Source organism: Nesoenas mayeri, assembly GCF_963082525.1.
Source record: "Nesoenas mayeri genome assembly, chromosome: 5".
NCBI classification, from domain to species: domain Eukaryota; kingdom Metazoa; phylum Chordata; class Aves; order Columbiformes; family Columbidae; genus Nesoenas; species Nesoenas mayeri.
The window spans coordinates 53072310-53093529 of NC_137548.1; the positions used below are offsets into that span (position 1 = coordinate 53072310).

A 21220-nucleotide genomic window follows, 5' to 3' on the forward strand; every position below is an offset into this window, starting at 1 on the left:
CATGCTTTTTAAGTTTGGGGGGACAGAATAGCATAATGAAGTACAGAGGGAGTTTCCATCCAATGCTTTTTTTTGCTCTGTTCACTGAGTTGCTTGGCAGCTGATGTGATGGATGGTCCAAGCCGCTGGTCTGCAGGAGTGCACTGACCTTTCCCACTGCTGCGGAGGTCACAAGATGAGCAGCAAAAGTTGGGAATCTTAATAAAATATATAAAAACTATCATAATTCTGACTCTGAGGTCTCTTTGACAAGTGAACAATAGCATTTATACGTATCACAGAATACTTGCCAGCTCCCTGTGCGTGCAGGTGGGTGTTGTACGCCTGACTTTAAAGGGACTGTGCTAGCTGTCCCCTCCTAAGGCTATGGCCCAGCTTCAGATATGCCACACCACGTTACCATCTCTCGGGTCATTTTTCATTAATAAATTTTGATAAATCCTTGTTCTTGAATTTACCTGACTGAGAATTTGCGATTTTGCTACAAAATAAATAGGGTTTCCTTTCCTCTGCAGCATCAAAAGACAACTGCTTGAAATGTTTAGATGCCTCGTGGTTTTTAGGGTGGAAAGATGATGTTTGAGCAGCTGAAGTTGGCAATGGCATTAGGTATATGCATGCTGATGTATTTTTGTTCTACAGTGTTACAGTAAGTATGCTTTTAACTGGTACTTGTTGAGGAAAGCAGTCTAAACTCTAGTAAAATCTAATATTTATAAAATATGCATTTTTATAACCAGACTTTCTGATCATTGTAGTGGGTAAGTCTTTTAAAATTCCAACTACAGAAAAGTTTTTGGAAGAGGAAAAATAAAATGCTTGCTTGGCAGCTTCAGTGGTAAGGCCATTACTATGGGCACAGCAGGGTTCTGTGTCCAGTTGTTTTTTTTTGTTATGTAGAGCCACTCTGTTTCTGAATAGGAGCCATACCTGTAAGGTTCAGTGTATTAAGCATCTCACACCTTTGATTACTTCACCTTAACTTCTCTTAGAAGGAAGTTCTTTGGTAGCAGAGTGTACAAGTTTGAAGTCTCATTTTGAAACTGAAGGATTTTGGACACTAATTCACCTTGTAATGTCACTTGGATGCAGGCCTCAGAAGTAATTATAATTTTCTTGAGCAGCTTTCTTTTAATGTTACATTGTTTTACTTAGGGCAGAGGATTTATTTTTTTCCTTTCTCAATTCTACTGCTTTCCTTTGCTATCCGAATAGAATTCCATCCATTTTTTTTTCCTGATCAGTACATTGACTGGTGGGTATGGCTGGGAAAGACACCAAAGCTCTAAGTCATGTGACTCTTCCATTTATTGCTTGAGAGTTTGCCTAATTTTATTCCAGCTGTATCAGTTCACTTTAAAAGATGCTACTTTTCTCTGTAAATCTGGGTTCACTCATGTAGTCAGCTTTCCATGGTCACAGCACCACAGCTGCTGCCCATAGACTGGCAAATAGATGATTGCTATTGGAGGAATGCTACTGCTATACTGAAGTATCATATTAAGTCTCCTATAATTTTGCACTGAACTGTAGATTTACAAGATTTATTTCTGAAAGGGTAAAACCAATTTATAGATCAGAGTCTTGAATGGTTTTAATGCAAGTTCAAACAATACAGCAGAATTTTAACCCATTGATAGACAGTTGGAATTTCCACAAATAGCTAACTTGACTGGTGGAATGACGGACATAATTATTTTCATCATTTTCAGCCTGGAAAACTGTCTATTGTGTGATGAGAGCACAGAGCTAAAGCTCTTCAAGCACAGCATGGATTGCATTTTGGGAATTTAGTCTGTTTAGGCGTTTTTAGGGAAAAGGAGTATTGAGCATTTCTCTATTTCATGGCACATATTTATAGAGCTTTCTGTATTCACTGAAAGCTTCTGTTGCTGTAAATGCACGAGCTGCCTGTCACTTCCTAGATGCTTTTCATTTTTTTCCTCCAGGGGGACTTGAAATTTCCATCATACTTAAAGCAAACTAAGTCAAGTTGCTGTAGCTTCCAAGCACTACGTCTTTCCTTCAAGCAGACACTTTCCCCTCTCTGGGAATGAAAATATGTCTGTCTTCTTGAATTCCTCTGCTTTCACCTTAGAAACGTTAACCTGTCATGTAGCTTCTCTCCGTGTTTCTAAGCTGTGATGCATTACGGGGGATGTGTTTCTCCCCCGGCACCCCTGGAAATGTGCAGCAGAGAACTGAATGTGGAAAAGCTCAAAAGAAGGAGGCAATAAGTATTTCTGTGAAAGCATCTGTCAGTTGTACCTTTAGATAATTAAAGCAGGGGATCATAATGGAAATGGTGGTGAGAGTACTTATCCCAGCTTCAGATCTTTCTCACGGTCTTCATCTTACTGGCCAGCACTGATGAAAGTGCCTTTCAGTCACAGTTATTTCAGGAGAAAGGAACACAAAAAGGCATTTGGGGAGTCAGGTGAGGGGTAGGCCAGAGTTGTTTGGGTCTGGTATCACTTTTGTCCTATTTGGAATAAATCAAATTAAGCATCCATCCAGGTCAGTAGCTCAAGATATGATTACTTCTTCCCCATGTATGTATTTGTATGTGGCTTTTTAGCCCCTGTAATTATTTTACTCTATTCACAATTAAAGATAGAGGATACTATCAAAAATATCAGTAGTGTTTTCCTGTCATGGAGGGTTTTTAGTGAGCTCTCAATGTGGATGTTTCTTTATAGAACATATAGAAGCGGAAGTCCTCATCTGCACTGCAGTAAAATTAGTATAGGAGTTTAGTGCACTAGTAAATCAGTTGTACAACATTGTGGGATAGTGCCTCTCTCCTTAGGTGTGGAAACAAGGTTTCTTTTTCTTTTTCTGTCTTGTTTTACATCTCTGAGGTAGGATAGTGTTCTTACCTGTCTGTATGCAATATCCAGAAGCTGGTTACTAAGCAAGCAATTCTGGGAGCTGAGAAGCTGACCAAGTGTAGTTTTTCTGCAGTATTATAAAGATGCTTATGCTTTAGGAGGTGTAATACAATGTCCTTTGATCCGTAACTGGGGAGAGAAAGTGATTTGTAGCAGTGCTGCTGTGATGAAAGTACATAAGAAGATTAGTAATACATACAGCTCTTGAAAATGCTCTGTCAGATGAAGGTATCAAAATAGTGTCCGGCCATCCCAAACAAGAGAAGCCATTTGGATTAAATATTGTTGCTTGTTTACAGAAATATTGTGTATTTAAGGAAAGCAATTTCAAGTTTATTTTTAAAGAAGTATAGTATTTTATTTAGAAAGATTTACTTAATTGAAGTTTCATAACAGCAAAGCAGAGCAATAGTCTAGGCTTGGCAATATTTCAGAAGCTTGGTTTTACAAAGTCTGAGGTTTTAGTATTTTTATTTTAATATTTGGATACTAAATTATTTTAAACTCTGCTGTTACAAGAAAAGTGGAATAATGATGTAGTGAGCCCTCAGACTAACTGTATAAAACTCCACCTAGAAAACAAGTTTTACTGGTAATATGGCACTCAGTTTCTAGAACAAACCTCTCCTATCTTTTTTCCCCCCCTCTCATTAAAATGAAAATTTATCCAGAACTGGATGATAAAGAAGGAAAGTCCTCTATTGCAATAAGAACAAAGAGTTTGCTTTCAGCAATGATGTGCAACTCATATATTGTCCTAAGTCCCCATTTGCAACTGCTGTTTGGTTTTGCCTATATCTGCCTCTTGTGTAAAGCGAGGAAGGTGTCCACTCTGCCGTAAGGGTGACTTACGGTCTCAGCTCCTTTGAGGGCCCTTTGGGTGATGCTGTCTGTTCTCTTGCTGGTGCCGCCACCACCGAGTGACTTGGCGTGGGCAGCTGTAAAGCCGCAGTTTGGCTCTGCCTCTGCTTGTGTGGGTGCTTCAACCGAGTACAGCCTGGATTTGGTGTTGGTGCTCACCTGGAGATGAGCAGCGGGGAATGAGTGCACGGCCCCAAATGTCTTTCGTAATGCGCTGCTGGATGGTGGTTTTTGCTTTGAATGATGGGGTGCTACAGGACCGGGGTGAACTTGAATGTGGAATTGAGAGGATGACAACAGCACGCAGGACTCTGCCAGTTTCCTGACAGTATTTTAGAGTGGCAAAAAGTGAGGATGAGATAGTCCAAGCAAAATAAGCTGTGAAAGTTACATTTTCTTTCCTGCCTTGTAGTGTTACATCACCACAAGAATAAAGATAAAATCTTTCATTGTTTTACAGTGTACTCACTGTACTCATCTAGTTTTCAAGTAAGAGCACTAATGACACACTCCAGGCCTAGCAAGAGAAAAAATGTATGTGAAAACAATTCCAAAAAATCTTCTGATTTGGAGTGCTGGGTGACATCCTTTCCCCACTGCACATGTGCACTTACTCCTTCCATGGCTGTCATGCTGCTATGTTGGGGTGTCAATGATCAGGCACATCAGAAACTCGTTACAAATCATCTGAGGAGGCCTGATTGAAGCTTCTGCAGTTCAGTGGTTCATAACTCTTGGATCAGGCACTTGTTTTAAATGCAGCACATAATTTTCCCAGTTTCTTACGCAGTACCTATCATCTTCTTCCTGTTCAACCATGCCTATTCTCAAAGGAACCAATACCTTGGTGCAGGATGCAATAACATCGCTTTTTGTGGGCAGTTAACCTTTCCTCTTGAAGCATCTTGATGTCTGGCTTTCATTTGTACTGCAATCATACCCTTTGCCAAGACCTTAAATGCCTTTCCTGCAACAATTCTGGTGCTGTATACTAAATGACTTTTGATTAATTGTGTGCTTTGTGCTTTGGTACACTGCCCATAATTTCAATTATTTTTACAGACTCTAATCTCCCAGAAGAGCCATGTACGTGTGATAGAAGCCTTGCTTATTTAGCTGTATGGCTACCCTGTTTTTCTTAGTATTAGACTACCTTTTATTCTATATGATTTTTCTCGAACAATAAAACTACTTTCTCACACAGAGGGTAGAAGACAGTATTTCTTTGACAAGGAGTCAAGGAGCTGGTTAAAAAATATGCCATTGTTTCCTTCAGGAAGCACCAACCTATACTTTGCCTTACAGTTGGAACAAATACTTATTAACAGGAAGCTTCATCCGATAGACCTAAGCTAACACAAACAGAGCATTTGCACTTTGTCTGTTGAAGGTTTTTTGACGGCAAGTGACAGCTGAGGAGAGTGATCTGTCTGCTGGCTCGCCCTGTGTAGGACACAGCAGGGAGGAAGCGCGTGTTGTGCAGGAAGCTGCTGTAGGCAGTTCCTGGAGGGGATCCTGCTGCTCAGCAGGAGCGCAAGTGGAATCTCCTCTGCTGGGGATCCTCATGCTGCAGGAAGGTGGGCAGATGGGAAGAGACTGTACCCCTTCTTTCTTCCCCTGCCTCAAAAAAGAGAAAAAGATAAGACAAATGCTTAGAGGAAATGATGCAAAGAGCCTATGTGGCTAGAAATATAAACCCCCACCTTTCTTTTTGTTGTTATTAGGGCTAGAGTATGTTTGAGCAGTTTTTGGTTTTGTTTTATTTTTCCACTTGTTTCATCTTCAGCTATGGTTTATGTATATTACTGGTCTCTTCTAACTCCTTGTTACAGTGTTTGTTTGGTTTTTTTTCTTCATACTTTGCCCTATTTAGTGGATCTAGACTCAAACTGAAATGTATATATTTTCGGAAGTTAAATGATTCTCACCTAAGCAAGTTAGCTGAACTGGTTAGGCAGCACAACTAATGCAGGTATTATACAATTTTCATTCAAGGATTAGAGAGTTCACAGCCATACTCTGGAAGAAAAATACATGTGTTAATAAAAATGTCAAAGTTGGCCAAAGGTATGGGCAAAGATTAACTGAAGTACAGGGCTTCTTTATTCTAATCATGTACCTTCACCAGACCATTCTCTTGAAAACAAACAGTTTGGCTTTTTTTTTAGTGGAAGAAGTGATGGAGGAACTCTAACATCCACCAGCTGCATAATTAAATACTCATTTAGTCTTCTGTTAGCAGACTGGCACTGTGCTCTGGTAGTTTACAGTCATGACAGAATTAGTGTCTTTCCAGTGTTCAGTTCAGAGTTGCTAAAGAGTTCAGCGTAAGACCAACACATACAAGAAATTTATATGTGTGAATTTCATTAGGGTTGAAATTTTTCTCTGCATGGCGAAATACTGTTTCTTTTTTTAAAAAAAAATCCGAGTTTCTTACTTTTAAAAGTACCAGTTGGTATTTATATTTGTCACTATACCTTGGTGATGATCTCATAAAATAAGTTGTCATCCTGTATTAGCTTCTTGGCAATGCTGTTTATGATCTAGAGTCCTTTCCTTTCTCTTACTATCAGCTGTCTTCCATTTGGCAAGTTCTACCTAGTCCCCTTCTAACTTCTACCTTTAATTAGAATTTTTTTCCTCGAGCAATCACCAAATGCTTGAATGAAAGAACAAGAAAGGCCTGGTGCCGAGCTGCAGTAAGAAATTACTTGATACAGACTAGTATGAATGTTTACCTAGTTGCACTGTGGAAATAACTGGGCAGTACTGCATGAGGTGGTCAGGGATTTATGTTGACTTGTAGTAATATAAACCTGTTCAGGTTTTTTGTCAGGATTTTCCTGATGAAAATTGAGTAGGGAATGACTTGTCTGGCCTGGAACTGGACAGAATATATGACAAAGTGAAAGAGTGATCCCCTGGCATCACCATGTGTCTTTCCCGAAGTTGTCGGTCTAAATCCTCCTTTAAGTAATTATTTTTGTTACCTGGAAAGCTATGTCCTTTATGATCCCATTGACCTTTGTGCTCACAATCAGAAAAGTGTCAGTATGCATAAGTTCTGGAGATGAAAGATGAAATAACAATGCTGTCTTATGTTTTAATTAACTAACTTGAAGTGGATATACAGCAGCATTATAGTTTGCAGATTATTATGATCTAGATAAGAATTTGCCCATATTTAATCTGCACTCTGACATTGCTCATTTTCAATGTCATCCTTCTAGTTCTTGTAAAGCCATATGCTTAGAGGAAGTTAAATTTGTATGACAGGGTGTTTTAAAAAGATGGACCCAATCACTACATCTCTGCAACCACAAATTCGACTCGTCTCGATGCTGAGCATTTATAAAAAGGTTACTAACACTTGTCAACTCCTTAAACTTTTTGTAAATTTTAGTGTGATTGTAACACGTTGCTATCATGAAATACACTGTTTTGAAATTTGGTCCATCTTTTTGAAACACCCTGTACTTCGTTTATCTATGAAACCTGTGGCAGTTAAAAGGTAAATGGCAAAGAAGTGATTTATTCTGTAAAAACTGACCAAACAATACCCCACAAAGCAAAAAAACAGGCCCACTCCCTGAGTTACAGGGTTGGTGAGGAGGTTGTATGGTTGGTGACTGATCATGCCTGTGACTGAACAGAGCTGTGCATTCAAAGAAAGACAATGCAGTTGCCCTAAAGTCAGGTGCAGGCAGAGGGTCAAGAAGGAGGCTTAGGTAGAATGTTACTAAAGACATAGAAGGACTCAAAATATGGGTTTTTTTACTTACAGAACATTTGTTTTTTAGTTTCAGTAATTTTCTCCAGTAGACAGAGAGGATGAACTACAACTAGCCATTGACCTCATACTAAAAATAAGAGCACAGATCCAGCAATTGTAAGCTAAAAAAATGTTCCCTGTATGCAACTGATAGTTGGGTACCTTCAAGATTGATAGCTGTAATGAATAAAAGCTTTTTGAAAGTAAAGAACATGCTTAAACCAGCTCTTATGTTGAACAAGGAAAAACTGTCTGTCTTCCTGCAGGGTTAGAGCTCAACCTGGGTGTGTATATAAACTGAGCTGAACTTTGCATCTCCCTTCTCATATTTTAAATGTTTTTGAGGGTTCAGCTGAATTTAGGACCTAATGCCAACCTTTTCCAGCTTCATGGAAAGACTCCCACTGACAGTATGCAAGAAACACTGCGAAAAGGAATAAAATCTACCCACATCTTAACACTGGTTTTGATAATGATGGCTATGTGTGCATGAGGCTATATTAATCTGGTGAGTAAGTACTTCCAGCTTGTCTAGTGCACCTTTTTTCCCTGGTCGTATCACTGGACATATTTTATAAAACTTTATCAGTTCTCCTACCTGTGACATTTACCAAATGAGCATTGTTATCTCTCAGTAAGTGGTTAATTTTTCCTTTGATCATTCCACACATTGTTTCAAGCCACAAAAAAGACGTGAATGTTCTAAAACAATTGTTAAATACAGAAAAAAAAGCAGTAGCTCAGGGCTGGAGGCTGCGAAGTATTGATAGCTACCTGTGGTGTGTCAGGTTTCTGCAGCTGCCAGTGAGGTCAGTGGAAAAGCCCTAAGTCTGGATCTCTTCTGAAAGTCAAAATATATCCTAGAATAGTATGAAACCATTAAATCCACCTTTAGCTCTTAAAATATTTCCTATATATTGTGCATATACTAGCTGGTCATGTTTACCTGCCAGCTGTATGATTCTTTCCTGGAAATGCTCTGACATATCAAGCCTATTTGAGACAAAAAAAGTATGTAACTCATCTGACTGACTTCACAGAGTAAGCTGAATTTTATTATTTGTTACATGTTTGCCCACGTACACACATCTGTGCACACACTATCTTGTGTAATGCTGTATACACCTGTGTCTGTATATGTGCTTTTCTCTTTACTGGTTGGTATAGCATAGGCAGGCATCTCAAGTGTATCTACGGGCTCGGATGTATGGGAGCTCCAAGTGTTACCGGGGTCTGCATGCTGGGGTGCTTTGTGTGCACTGAGGTAGCCTCACTTCTGGGTATGACTCTGCCACGTGTGCAGCTCCTGTAACAACTGAGCTGAAAAGCTGAAAAGAAACTGGCTTCTGGTAAAGCAGCGCTGGCTGAGAGGACATGGGTCACCTTGTGATAGTCTGCTGAAAACGGAGTCTGTGAAGGAAAACATCTGCTGCTTTGTGCCAGTGTCCACAATGCTTTACTAGTGGTTTCATGATTTCACATCCAGAAGTGCAGAAATGATCAAATACTTGCCAAATTCTTACTATTAAAAAGAATCGTAGCACTGTTAGATATGAGTTAACTGCAAAGCTGAGTATTCTTGAGTGCATCTACTGATACAGTATCCGCAATTTATCTAGTGTGGGCAGATGCTGCTTTGGAACCTGGTACAGCAATATGAAAGACTTCACACGCTATCGCCTCATCTCTAGTGCTTGCTTGGGCCCACAATCTAAGAGATCAGAGCTGATGAAAACCTGAACTCCTGGCTGCTCTGCTTCCTTTCTTGAAGATGGTCACATTTGTGCATAGAGTGTAAACAAGAAATTGGTTTCAGGAGAAAAAAATTCGGTGCTTTCCAAGAAATCAAGCCTTTTCCAACTGCTAGAGTTAAAGAAATTCCAATGTTCTGCTGTCTGTCTCTCAGTTAGTGGAAAAAAGATATTATACTGGAGTTGTTAGGGCAGATAAAACAGTGAATGGTTGTTCTGCTATGCCATACGCAACTGGTGAAATCAGCATGGGCCTGTATGCTTAGGAATGTGTTCCAGAGTGGCTGATGCTACTGGTTAAACTGTTCATACATCTTAGATCTTTAAGTCCTGGCATGATATTATATGGGAGCTAAGGTATTTGTAATTTTTTACTGTGAGGCAGAGAAGCGAGGCTGGCTAAGTAATATGCTTTTTCACTTGTTATGTAGCAGCTTGGCTACAACCCAATTAAGAGTAAATGACTGTTCTGTGAAGTCTAATGAATGTTTTGGGATTAGTGTGTACACTGGATAGCCTACATTCAGTTTTCTTAATTTAAATGTCAGTGTTTAGAGCCTTCACCCACTCAGCAGTTGAAATAACTAAACGTTTTGTGCATTAACTTGTTTCACATGGGTATAAATTGCTCCCTGTAGGTGTCCGATGTCTTTCTACTGACAACAGATCTTTGACGCATAGGTGAGCCTTAGTTTGTCTGAAATGAACCCCTCTTAATTTAGCTATCAGGAATTATGTGGTTGATTAAAGTAGGGCCAATGCATCCATGTACTAGGAATTTGTCTAATGCTGCATCTTGTAAGGTTGGTTTCAGTTGCTGATTAGTTTGTGTAATATTAACTGGTTGGATGAACAGTTTACATGCTTAGCATCTTTATCACGGTGAGTACCTTTTTGGGAAAAAGTAGTAATAGTGATCATGGTAAAGTGATATGAAAAGTGATAAGGTTATTTTGGACATGGGAAAATTGTAATGTTTGCATTGAAAAAATACACCAGTTTGGGGGCTTTGAACTTTTATCTTCTGTTGTTAGGGTTGTACCTTTGATTTTCCCTGTGAAAAGGAAATGAACAGCAGGCTGATGCCAGAGGAGGACAATGTATTTCTTTTATCTCTTAATTTTGCACCCTCTGTTCCTTACGTGCAATTTATCTAGTCTCAGAAGCAAAATAGTAACGCCAGTGTGACAGGGTTAGGAGCTTAGCTGTGGTGCTCCACTGCAACGGCTGTGCCACTGGGGTTTGTGGGCATCTTCTCTCTAATGCCCAAGAAATGGACAAGAAGCAGCAATATCTGTCTGAACAACATATTTGTTTCACTTAGGATGATGAGCATATGTAGGTACGAAGGTGTCTTATGCTTCAGCCTGGAAAGAGCACAACAATAAATTTCAAGAGTTTTTCTGGGTGTGAAAAAATAAAATTAATAAGACTGAAATGGGTCCATGTGCATGAAAACCCATAAAAGTAGGTAGTGTGGTGACCAGCATGTGATACAGTTCTTATGTCAGCCCTCAGTTCCTCTAATAGTAACAAGCAAAGACATTTGGCAAACGTCTACCCTGAGCTTATCTTCCTGTCACTTAGGCACACAAACTTTCACCTTTAATCTGTATCAGGTTCTGTTCAGTCGTGTTTGTTTAGAAGTACAGAAATGGGATAGGCTTTGCTTTGGTGCCCTCTTGTGGTTTCATGTATTGGTCGACTTACACTTTTAACAAAGTCTATTCATATTAAGAGATATAAGTATTAATTGTTGCTGCTCAGGGTGTATTCAGGCAGCTTACACCATCCCATGCAACTCATTGTTTGCTTTGAACTGGTATTCCTATATATGTTGGACTTTTCATCCAGAGACCCTTAACTACCTCTGTGTAACTGGACCCGTTTATGTTCGTATTGTCACGTGTACCAGTCTTAAATAATTGTGGAACTATTGCAGATAGAAGGGCTGGACACTTGAGGAACTTTGGTGTTATGTTTCAGATGGCTGGTTCACCTTTGCACTCCCCTGCCTTGCCTGCACACCTTATTTCTATTTCAGAATGGTCCAAGTTAGAGATACAAGGCAATATGAGAAGATTTTAGAGATAAATTAGAAACACCCATGTATTTATACTTTACCTAGGTAAAAGTTTATTCTCATATGTGTGTTTGTGTTGATATGTCATTATCTCTTTTCTATTAACTTCATTATTGCTTACTAATTTTATTTTTGTAGCTAATTACCTACAAACTTCCTCTCCATGATTTTGTAATGCGTTTAAAATATCATTTGCCTATGTGTGCATTTGACTTACATGTGCCATAGTTTAAAGCGATCGTTGGGCAGTCTAGCTTATAATATCAACCGTGACACATTTTTGTTTTCTTGGGTGTTTGACCTTTCAAAAGATTGACCTAATTAAGTTCTCACTTATGTGAACAAAGATAAAGGGTCTGGGTGACTTCAGCTGAACTGTGCCAGTTTGCAGCCCCTGGTGTCTTATTTTAGTATTTCTCGTGTTGAGTTCAGTTTTATTCATTATGTCTGTGTCTCTTTTTGAAACATGACATGAGCAATGAAGAAAATGTAAAACATTCCCTTGTTAAATGCAGACTTAGTTGTTGGGGATATTTTTCACAGTTCTGTTGAGACAAGCAACACCAACCCTTTGCACTTGATAGAAACTCACTGCAAAATCCGGTAACTAAATCATGCCTCTCTTATAGATCTCCAAAACTGTTAATGAGGGATTTTTCCCTCAGGAAAGCAGGCAGCTGGGCTGAGTTTGGTGCAACTCCCTGGCTGTCCTGAATCTTACCTTGGGTACCAGGACCCCCTCTTGCAGGGGGGACCAGGGAAAAAACCCTTATATTCCCACTCTCTCTCTGATAGTTGCTTTGAAATTTTGTTTTATATGAAAATGGAACCAGTCCTAGGTTTTGTTTCAGGTGCTAAATGTCAGTCTTTATTTATCTGGGGCCTTTTGAGGATTGGTGTTAAAAGGCAGTGTGGGCAGAGCCTGTGAATCTCTGTTTAGCTGGAATTTCTCTTTGCAGTGTCTTAGAATTTGGAACAGCAAAAAGGCAAATATTTGAAACGTGTTGGGAAGTTGTGTGGTGGTGATTCAGCTGTAGTGGCTTCTACAATGGGAAGGAACAAGGATGCTGTTTTCCTGTGAGGCCAGGAAACAGCAAGTCTTAGAGGTAGGCTAAAGGTTCTGTTATCGTGCAGTTTCATTTGATAATGTCCAACCCAAGAACTCAGTTTCTGAAGAGAAATCAACTATCCAGTGTGAAGGAGGATCACTCAAAAGTTAACAGCAGAGTTTTAAGATAATCTAATACTGATCTGTGTGTACATAGAAGTTGTAATGACATAATTATCTGTCCTCCCTCTAGGTTCTTAATAGACTGCATTGCATTATTTTTATATTATTTTCTTTTTATTTACAGCTTCCTTATTGTGCTGATATGCCTTATCTTCAGCGTGCTTTCTACAATCGAACAGTATGCAGCTCTTGCTACAGGGACGTTATTTTGGATGGTACGTATGTGATTGATGCACATTAGTTCTTAATGTGCAAATTCTCATCTCCTGAGCCAATAACAAGTAGAATGTTTCTTATGGTTTAATTTATAAGAGGCTTTTGTGCTTTTCCCTTATGAGTCTGTGAATTAAGCTTGAGTGTCTCATATTGCTCAGATTAATCCATTTATCAGCCATACTGAGGACCAGACACCTGATTATAGTGTGGGGGAAAGTAAGTGGGAAACCTCTCCTTTAGATGATGTCAGATCCAGCTTTCTTTCTCAAGTGGAAAATTCATGTATTTTCATTGACTTTGGAGTTAAGACAACTTGCTCTATCTGTCTTACGCACTTTCCCTTCAGTAGAGAAAAAAATAGTGACCTTTTATTATAGTACCCTAGTGCTGCAGCAGATATTTATCAAGAAATGGTCCAACAGTATTACTGTCCTGCCAGGTTAGATTTCATTGAAGAGCCTTAGTTGTGAAGGTGGAGAACCCTGAGTTTAAATGTGCAACAAATTTATAAATTTGTTATACCTTCGTGGGCTACCATCTGCTAAATCATTGATTTCTCTGTCTTTGTAAATAAATGACCATTATTTTACTTGTGTAAATGCTGTTGTTCTATTAAGAAAATGCTAACTAAAAATTTAAATGCTTTTTCAAACTAGTTCCTGTAGCAGTGCACTAGAATTATCATTGTTATGTATGATATCATTATTAATATTAAAAAGTTCACTTAAAACTCCCATCAATTATAATAAATTTCATCAGTTTATCTATTCAATATGCTAAGGTTTTATACCTAATATGAATGCCATGTATTAAATTTAGTGTCATTTAAATTTAAGGTATCTTCGTGCCTGGTATATTATTTTTGATCTGTAAGATATTTGAACTCATAAGTGTAACATTATAGTTAGTTGCCAGCTGAAAGGGTCTATACTTGTATTTCTACATTCAGTACCTTTTTTCATTTTGTAGTTTGGGGTTTTTGTTTTGTATAGATTTAAGGTTGACGTGATGCTTCATTTTTTTTTTCCCCTCTGTGAAATCATGGAACTCATTTTGTGTATTCATACTGTATGCAGTATGTATTGTCTGCAGGTGTGAAATACATTCAGTGTAATATGCATGCAATGCTTTCAGGATTATATACAATATATGTAATATCCTGTATGTATTGAGTGTCCATACTATGCTGTATTATCTTGCTTTCTAAGTAGTGAGGATGAGTGTTCCTCTTCTATATCATGAGAAAAAGTGCAGTTAATTTTTAGCATTGAAATTCTACTGTCATGGTTTCTTGGGAATTCAATAGTTGTTTGTTTATTCAGTGTTGGCGTATTGTTTTCTTAAAGGATAAACTGTGGTAATTTTTAAGAAACTGAAGGGATTATAGCCAGAAGCAACAGGTGGGCCAGTGTGCTCTCCGCTCTATCCAGTTTTGGTGGGACTTCCAAAGGAATCGTGGCACCTTGCAACACACAAATGAATGTCACAGTCTGCTTCGTGATAGCATCTAAACTGTAAAATTTCCTCTTCTGTCTTAAAATTTTACATTCACTCTAATATATCATTACCAGCTGTCAAAATTAGATGCAACTGAGTTCTTAAGGGGGGTGTTAATCATAGATGACAGGTTGAAGAGAAGCTGTAAAATGCAAAGAAAGAAGTAAAATAAAGTGTAACAGCAGACAAGGATTAAAAAATAAAACAGGAAGAAGCAAAATGCAAGCTTCCAAACTCAATGGTAATGTAAGGAGACTTATTAAAGCTTAGGAGAACACTCTTTCTACTGCTTTGCAGTGGTCATGTTTGAGAGGAACTTTTAGTTACACCACAATTGGGAGCCAGACAATTAAAGTAGGTACCATTGTCAGGGTAGGTGAGCAAAGAAGGGCAAACAAGTTGATTTACAAACTAATTCTGAGTGAGAGGGACCTCAGAGAAGCAGCACTGTAGCAGCAGCCTACCAGAGGAGTATGGGAATCTTGAAAGAAGGGTTTTCTACTTGGGCTTAACTGGGACAGTGAGAAGGAGGGAACTTTGGCCATGTGGAATTTGAGGTTTATGAGACCTCAAGTTGTTCCATGAAACGAGTTATATTGCCTGAGTGTATGCTCTGTGAGATTAAAGTAACACTTGGAGACCTTTAACTCCTTTTTTTGAAGACTATAAAAAATTGAGTCTACCTTTCCCTGTCTGCTCTCAAAGGGAAAATTACTGAACCTTTGTCAAGAGCAGACTGCCTTTTATTGAGACATAATTTCTTATGTAGTGTAGAATTCTCTCCAAATGAATTCTGCTTTGTAGTAAACCAAAGGCTGAGAGAGTTCATGGTACCAAATGTGTAGCGCCATGTTTTGAAATTTTGCTTACTTGAGATTTGTGGACTTGTATTCTGGCAGGGGTGAGGAGAGGCTTTGACCAGGCAGCCATAGGTCTGGAAATTTGAGAAATGATTCTATCATGCTGAATGTCTGGAAGTTAGTGCTCAGTTAGTACGTGGGTATGCTGAGCCGAACAGCCTCACGTAGCAAGTCCAATTAGGTGAGTTTACTGCACAGGCACTGTAAATCTGATTCACATTGAAAATGAGATGGAATAACTGTAAAAGCATGTGTGTGTTATGTGCACACTACTGTTATTACAGAATCCCTGCTGCAGCCCAGTTGTGCAAATGCACGTTGGGAAAAGTACAGAATCTGTTTCTCCTGACTGAAAAATCATTGAGACAAGACCCTTGAAAACACTCACAATTAAGAGCTATATTGCTTTGTTTCCTCCACATAGCCAAAGCATTTTGCTCTGACCTTGTGAAAGATCTAAGCACCTGCACAACTTCAGCAGATAGTCTTTTTAAAACCAAGGAGACTGGTGGCACGAAAGTGATAGATGGAAGCTGAGCATGCCCTTTTTCATGAACAAGAATTTCATTCTTCAAATAATATAGTCATACAAGATATTACAATTATATGGAAATAAGAGCTAAAAAGGTGGTTGAGATTATATGTATGTATTTTTCCTTTTTATTCTGGAGCTGCTTGTCTTATAATATCACCTCCCACTACCAGAGAAGGAAATCATAGAATCGTTTAGGTTAGATAAGAGTCCAGCTGTTAACTTAAGGCTGCCAAATCCACTACAAAACCTAGTCCCTAAGCACCCCATTGATACGTTTTAAACACCTCCAGGGATGGTGAGTCCACCACTTCCCTGGGCAGCCTGTTCCAATGCCTGACAACCCTTTTGATGAAGAAATTTTTCCTAATGTCCAATCTAGACCTTCCCTGGCACAACTTAAGGCCATTTTCCCTTGTCCTATCACTTGCTACTTGGGAGAAGAGACCAACACCCTCCATGCTATAACCTCCTTTCAGGTAGTTGTAGACAGTGATAAGGTCTCTCCTCAACTTCCTTTTCTCCAGGCTGAACAGCCCCAGTTCCCTCACCTGCTCCTCTTAAGACTTGTGCTCCAGGCCCCTCACCACACCTGATGTTACATTATCAGTAATTTCAAAGCATTTAAAAATGCTTTTGTTTTTCACAACAGTAAGAAAAATACAAGCTTAACATTGGAAAAATAAACAAGGAAAAGTTTATGTGTGTTCTAAGTGGTGTTCCAGTTTTAGACAAAAAGTTTTACAATTAGCTGTTGAATCTTTCTCTGCTTGTCACCACACTTCACAAGGCAAAGACCCTTGCTGAAAGCTATCCCTAAATGCAGTTGTAATGGGAGATTAGGAGAGAATTGGCCTTTTGTTAGTTTCCAGAATGCAGTGAAAACTGTTTAAATTTGCATGTGTTTAACTTTTTTTCACTAGATGGTGCTGTTGGAGGGTTTTGACTCCGGTTACTCGTGGGCACTTGCCCAACGTGAGCTGGAGTCTGAGCCAAGACTCTGAAAGGACCATCATTTTGAAGGGTATATGTACACTTGGCCCATTTAAAATAGTGGTGTGGGAGAGCTTTTGCCATGACTCATAAAAAGAATGTGGTATATCTGTGTAAAAATTGATTTTGAGACTACAATATTTAAACTACGGAAAAAAGTAATTCAGAGATGTATGTTCCCAGAGAGGCCATATTTTTCTTTTATTTTCATAAGCAAGGATTTTATAGTGCCAGAACACAGCAGAATGCCGTTATCTCAGCATGATCTAAGAAAATCCAAGTGCTTGATCCAAGGGGATTAAGTATTCTGCTGAACCAAGGGATATTTAGTGTGCCTGAAAAAGCTATTTTCTGGTAGGAATCTCATTTCAGTATTGATTCCAACAAAAAAAAAAAAAGGAAGAGTATGTTTTTATGATGAAAGTAATGAAAGTATAAGCTCTTTCCAGCTTTCTGTTTTGAGTTCCTTTTCTACTTTAACGTACTTCTTACTGAAGAGATTAAGCGGTTATTGAACATGAAATAGACTGTCAATTAAGATAAAAGGTAATAGTTTTGGGTGGTTAACATTTATGTTATTGGCATTGAAATTATTCCTACAGTGAAGAGAAAGTGGCACTGAGTCTGGGCCTAAAAGAAATCTAGATTTTTTTTAATTTTTTCTTTTTTTTAGTATGAGCCTTCAGTTTTGTTTGCTGGAGTGTTTTGTGAGTATTGTAAGAAAGAAAAATACCTACAGCTTTTGATTCTGAAGATGGTCTTCACAGAAAACAAATGGTTCAAAGTGGTTCCATCGTTTATTTTTTCTGATTACCTTTCTTGGTTAAGAATGCCAAGACAGAGACTTACCATCTGGACATTGGTGCATTTTCATCCATTGGAAAAATTAAGGGGGATAAATGTCTGTAAAGGGTGCCTGGTGGTAGGTCTACAGGCTGATCTAATTTATAGATTCTGAAGAACAACTGGAGCCGAGAAAGTGAAAAATTTGTCTCTGCAGCCTCAGCCGTGTCCCCTGGTCTGACCAAAGAGTGAGTTGGTGCAGAAGATGTGTGAATGCTGGACTTGTGTTCTTCAATCCTTTTCCTTTGCTGGAACTGCAGACTGACCTGCCCAGGGACTCACTTGCTGCAGCATTTCCTCTCTGTCATTCCACTGACAGCTGAGGTTGAGGATCCCAGCTTTCATTTGAAATCAACTTCTTTACATTTTAAAGTAAAAAGCCAGATGTGAGTGATTCGAAGGCTCAGGAAACATGAACAGAAATGAAAATCACCCTCTTCCTTTTAATTAGGTGGCAGTACAGTTAGTAGCTGGAACACGGAGCTTCCTCGGAATCTGAACCCCAGTGTTTCTCGTTGAGTTTGTCTGTGGTTCTGATGTTTGTAGCCGAACTGTGCTGGCAGATAACGTGAGTGCTTCTAATCTGCTTCATTGCAAAATCAGCTGCGTTGGTTTGAAATGCTGCTGGTAGTAACATCTTAACTTTTTCCAGCTGTTCGCAAAGCAATCGCTTGTCAACTCCCCTGGTCTGTACAGGAGAATTATGTGTTTAATGTAAATGTGATGTTAAAGGGATTGAATTGATTTGGTTCAGAAGGTTGTGTGAACATGCTTTTAGTCCAGTTAAATTCTGCTTTATGTCCATTGTGAACAGGTCTGAGGGAGCCAAATCAGGAGCTTTTAAAAATGGGAATAAGATTGTCTGTTAGGGACAGCTGAACCAATTTAATGAAATGGACTTAAACAAGAAACAAAAACAACCCACCCTGTTGTTACCGTTGGGTGTAGATGAAGTCTGAGCTGAAAAAGAATGCCAAGAAGGATCAAAGAGGTGATATGGAAGGAAAGTATGCTAAGACAAGTAATGGAAAATGAGCTGCTTTTTTGTTGTAATGTGTGCTAAAAATCACTTGTAGAACGCAGCTCTCGCTTCACTTCAGGGTCTGCAGAGGGCAGCCTTGGACCACGCTGTGTCTGGAGCGGCTGGGTTCAGATCTTGGATGGTGTCCTAAGTAGGTAAAAAATATCTTTTGGAAAAAGTGAACTACTAATAAAGAGGTGGTTTTTCACAGGGGCTTGAGGAATTTTATACGAGTAATCAACAAAGATAATTCTGGGAGAGAGGGGTGGAAGAAAAGGGCTATGGAAATGTTGCTGCCAGAGACAACTCTGGCCACTTTGTGGTTGTTGCTTCAAAATTCATGCTCTTTGGCCTACCTAATTTCTCATCTTCTTGATGGCTTTTAGAAAAAAGTTAAAACAGTTTAAGCTTCCAGTGAAATGAATTGAACAAGCGTTTGCATGGAGGAGAAAGAAAAAGATACTGAACTTGTTTAACACACTGAGGGATTTCCAGTATGTTGTGTCCTTCCAGGTATGCTCTTACTATTGTCTTAGGTGTTTCCTTATTCAGTGGGGAAAAACAATAAGTTTATTTGGCTAAACTTCTCTAAAGTTGCCACCAAAAATTACATTCAGATGTATATGATAAGAATAAGAAGTGATTTTTATGGGTTAGAAAACTCTTTTTACATGGATTTCGTACATTTCTTCTAGCAGGTTCAAAAGTTCTGGGTTTGAATTCTTATTTTAGTCTGCAACACTGCAGTGTGTGTTCTATAAAGAAAAGTTTGAATGCAGAAAATTGGTTACTTCCATTTCTGCCTTTTCTAAGAGCTGTGAAAAAAAGCCAACTACTCCTCTTTTGAATTTCTGTACATGGAGTTCTGTGGTGGCATACCTGAACACTGCCATTTAAAATAAAGTCTGTAACTACGTCACTGTGTGTAAAGGAACTAGAATTTAGCATTTGTCTCCATAGTATGTTGGGCTGAGATGGCTATGAAGCAGCAAGCATTACTTGGGGCTCAAACTCTGAAGACTAAGAGAGGCTTTGGGAAGAGCGACCTTCCTGAAGCTCACAGTGGAGCTGGTGACAGATTGCAGGCCAGCACGACCCACTGGTGACAGACTGGTGCCGTCTGCTGGCTGCTTGGTGGCCTACATGATCTGTCATGGTGATCTCCTGCGCTGGCAGCGTGGGGCTCCTGGCCAAAGACCGATGTGAGCACAGTGCCAAGCTCTCCTTTTGCGCTGAGCAAACTTCCCAGCTTCTCATATATGAACTGCAGTTGTTTGACAGTTTTCAGAAAACTTTGCTTTTACGTTGCATGCAGCGTTGTGAAAAATTGGGGATATGTGCTCCAATTATTATTAGTTCACCTGTTCTCAAGAGCTTCTGTTTGCTCTCGTAAGTCACATAGTATACCTGTGTTTTGTTTCTTTATTTTTTAGTATAGCTGCATTCCAATAAATTCCATTTAAAGGTGCATCTAAGAAAATACCCTCACTGAAAAAACTATGTTTTGTTCACTGTTACATCTGTTCACTTCCGTCAAGATTTACACTTAAGAGTTAAAGTTTGACTAAAATTTTTCTGAGGTGTAAATGCATATCAAACTGAGAGCATTTGCTTGGTAAACTCTAAAAGAAACATGGTAGACATATTTTTCTTTGAAAATATTTAAACTTTTCACTATTTAATATTTTAGTAAACAAGCAGAGTAATACAAATTCTATACTGGGGGGGCAGGGTGGGGGGGAAGTTAAAACTGTGAAATACTGGTGGATATAGAGCCAAGCAGTGAAAAGAAAGATTTTTAAAGTTAGGGTTTATCTGGATTAGTGTGTAATGCTTGCAGTGACAGGTGTTTCCTTTATGCTTTGCCCAAATGTCTGGAAAGTAGTTTGTCATTAAGTGCTACATTCAGTGTGTATCTCAATTTCAGTATAACTGGAGGGTCTATGGCTTTGTTAGGCCCTTGTTTTCACATCTGACCTCAGCCAGCTGGAGTCTATTGTTTTAAGCGTAATGTAACAGCTGACATAACATAACGGATATAAAGCTGAAAAACTGAAACAGTGCAGTGAACTGATGCAAAGAGGAAGAAAGGGAGAAGTTGGGAAGGAGGAAGAGGGGCAAAACTAGCTTCGTGATTCAAAGTGAAGCTTGCTGGCTTGTTTTCCCAGGGGTAATCAGCTAGGAAATAATGGGATGAGTCTGTTGAAGTTCTATTTGCAATTGATTACATATGATAGACTACTGAGACAGGTCTGAGTTTGCCAGCTGTCACTAGCTGGTGGCCCCTGAATGGCTTTAAGTGGCCCTTGGTAGGCAAAACTGGAATAAACTCTGGAGGTGTGGTGTAATTGTGCAGAAGAGCTGGGAGCACCAGTGTCTAAGAAGAAAGGAGGTTCCAGGAGTTTGTAGAGAGAAATTAAACAAGTTGAATGCATTAGGAATTTCATTTTGTGATGTTGGGTTAAGTGGGTTAAATTAACTGTCTAAAAACCAAGAGCAACTGGACTTCTTGGTGGTTTTCTTGGCAATTTCTAAAGTAAGCTTCTATGAGTTCATTTGCTAAAACCTTCATTATTTCATTCCTTGACTTCTGTGTTTGGTCGGGAAGCGCATCTCAGTACTGAGCACTAACTGCTGTTGGAAGGGGATTGAGTAAATGAAATGTT

General features: G+C 39.1%; 1 protein-coding gene across 1 annotated transcript in view; it reads left to right on the forward strand.

Moving 5' to 3' along the window:
• KCNQ1 (potassium voltage-gated channel subfamily Q member 1) overlaps positions 1–21220 on the forward strand; it is a gene marked incomplete at both ends in the record, with an annotated part of 351244 nt that overhangs the window by 37337 nt on the left and 292687 nt on the right. Inside the window, one exon of the mRNA XM_080346267.1 lies at positions 12717–12807. Coding sequence (XP_080202393.1) covers positions 12717–12807 — 91 coding nt within the window. The remainder of the gene's footprint in view (positions 1–12716; positions 12808–21220) is intronic.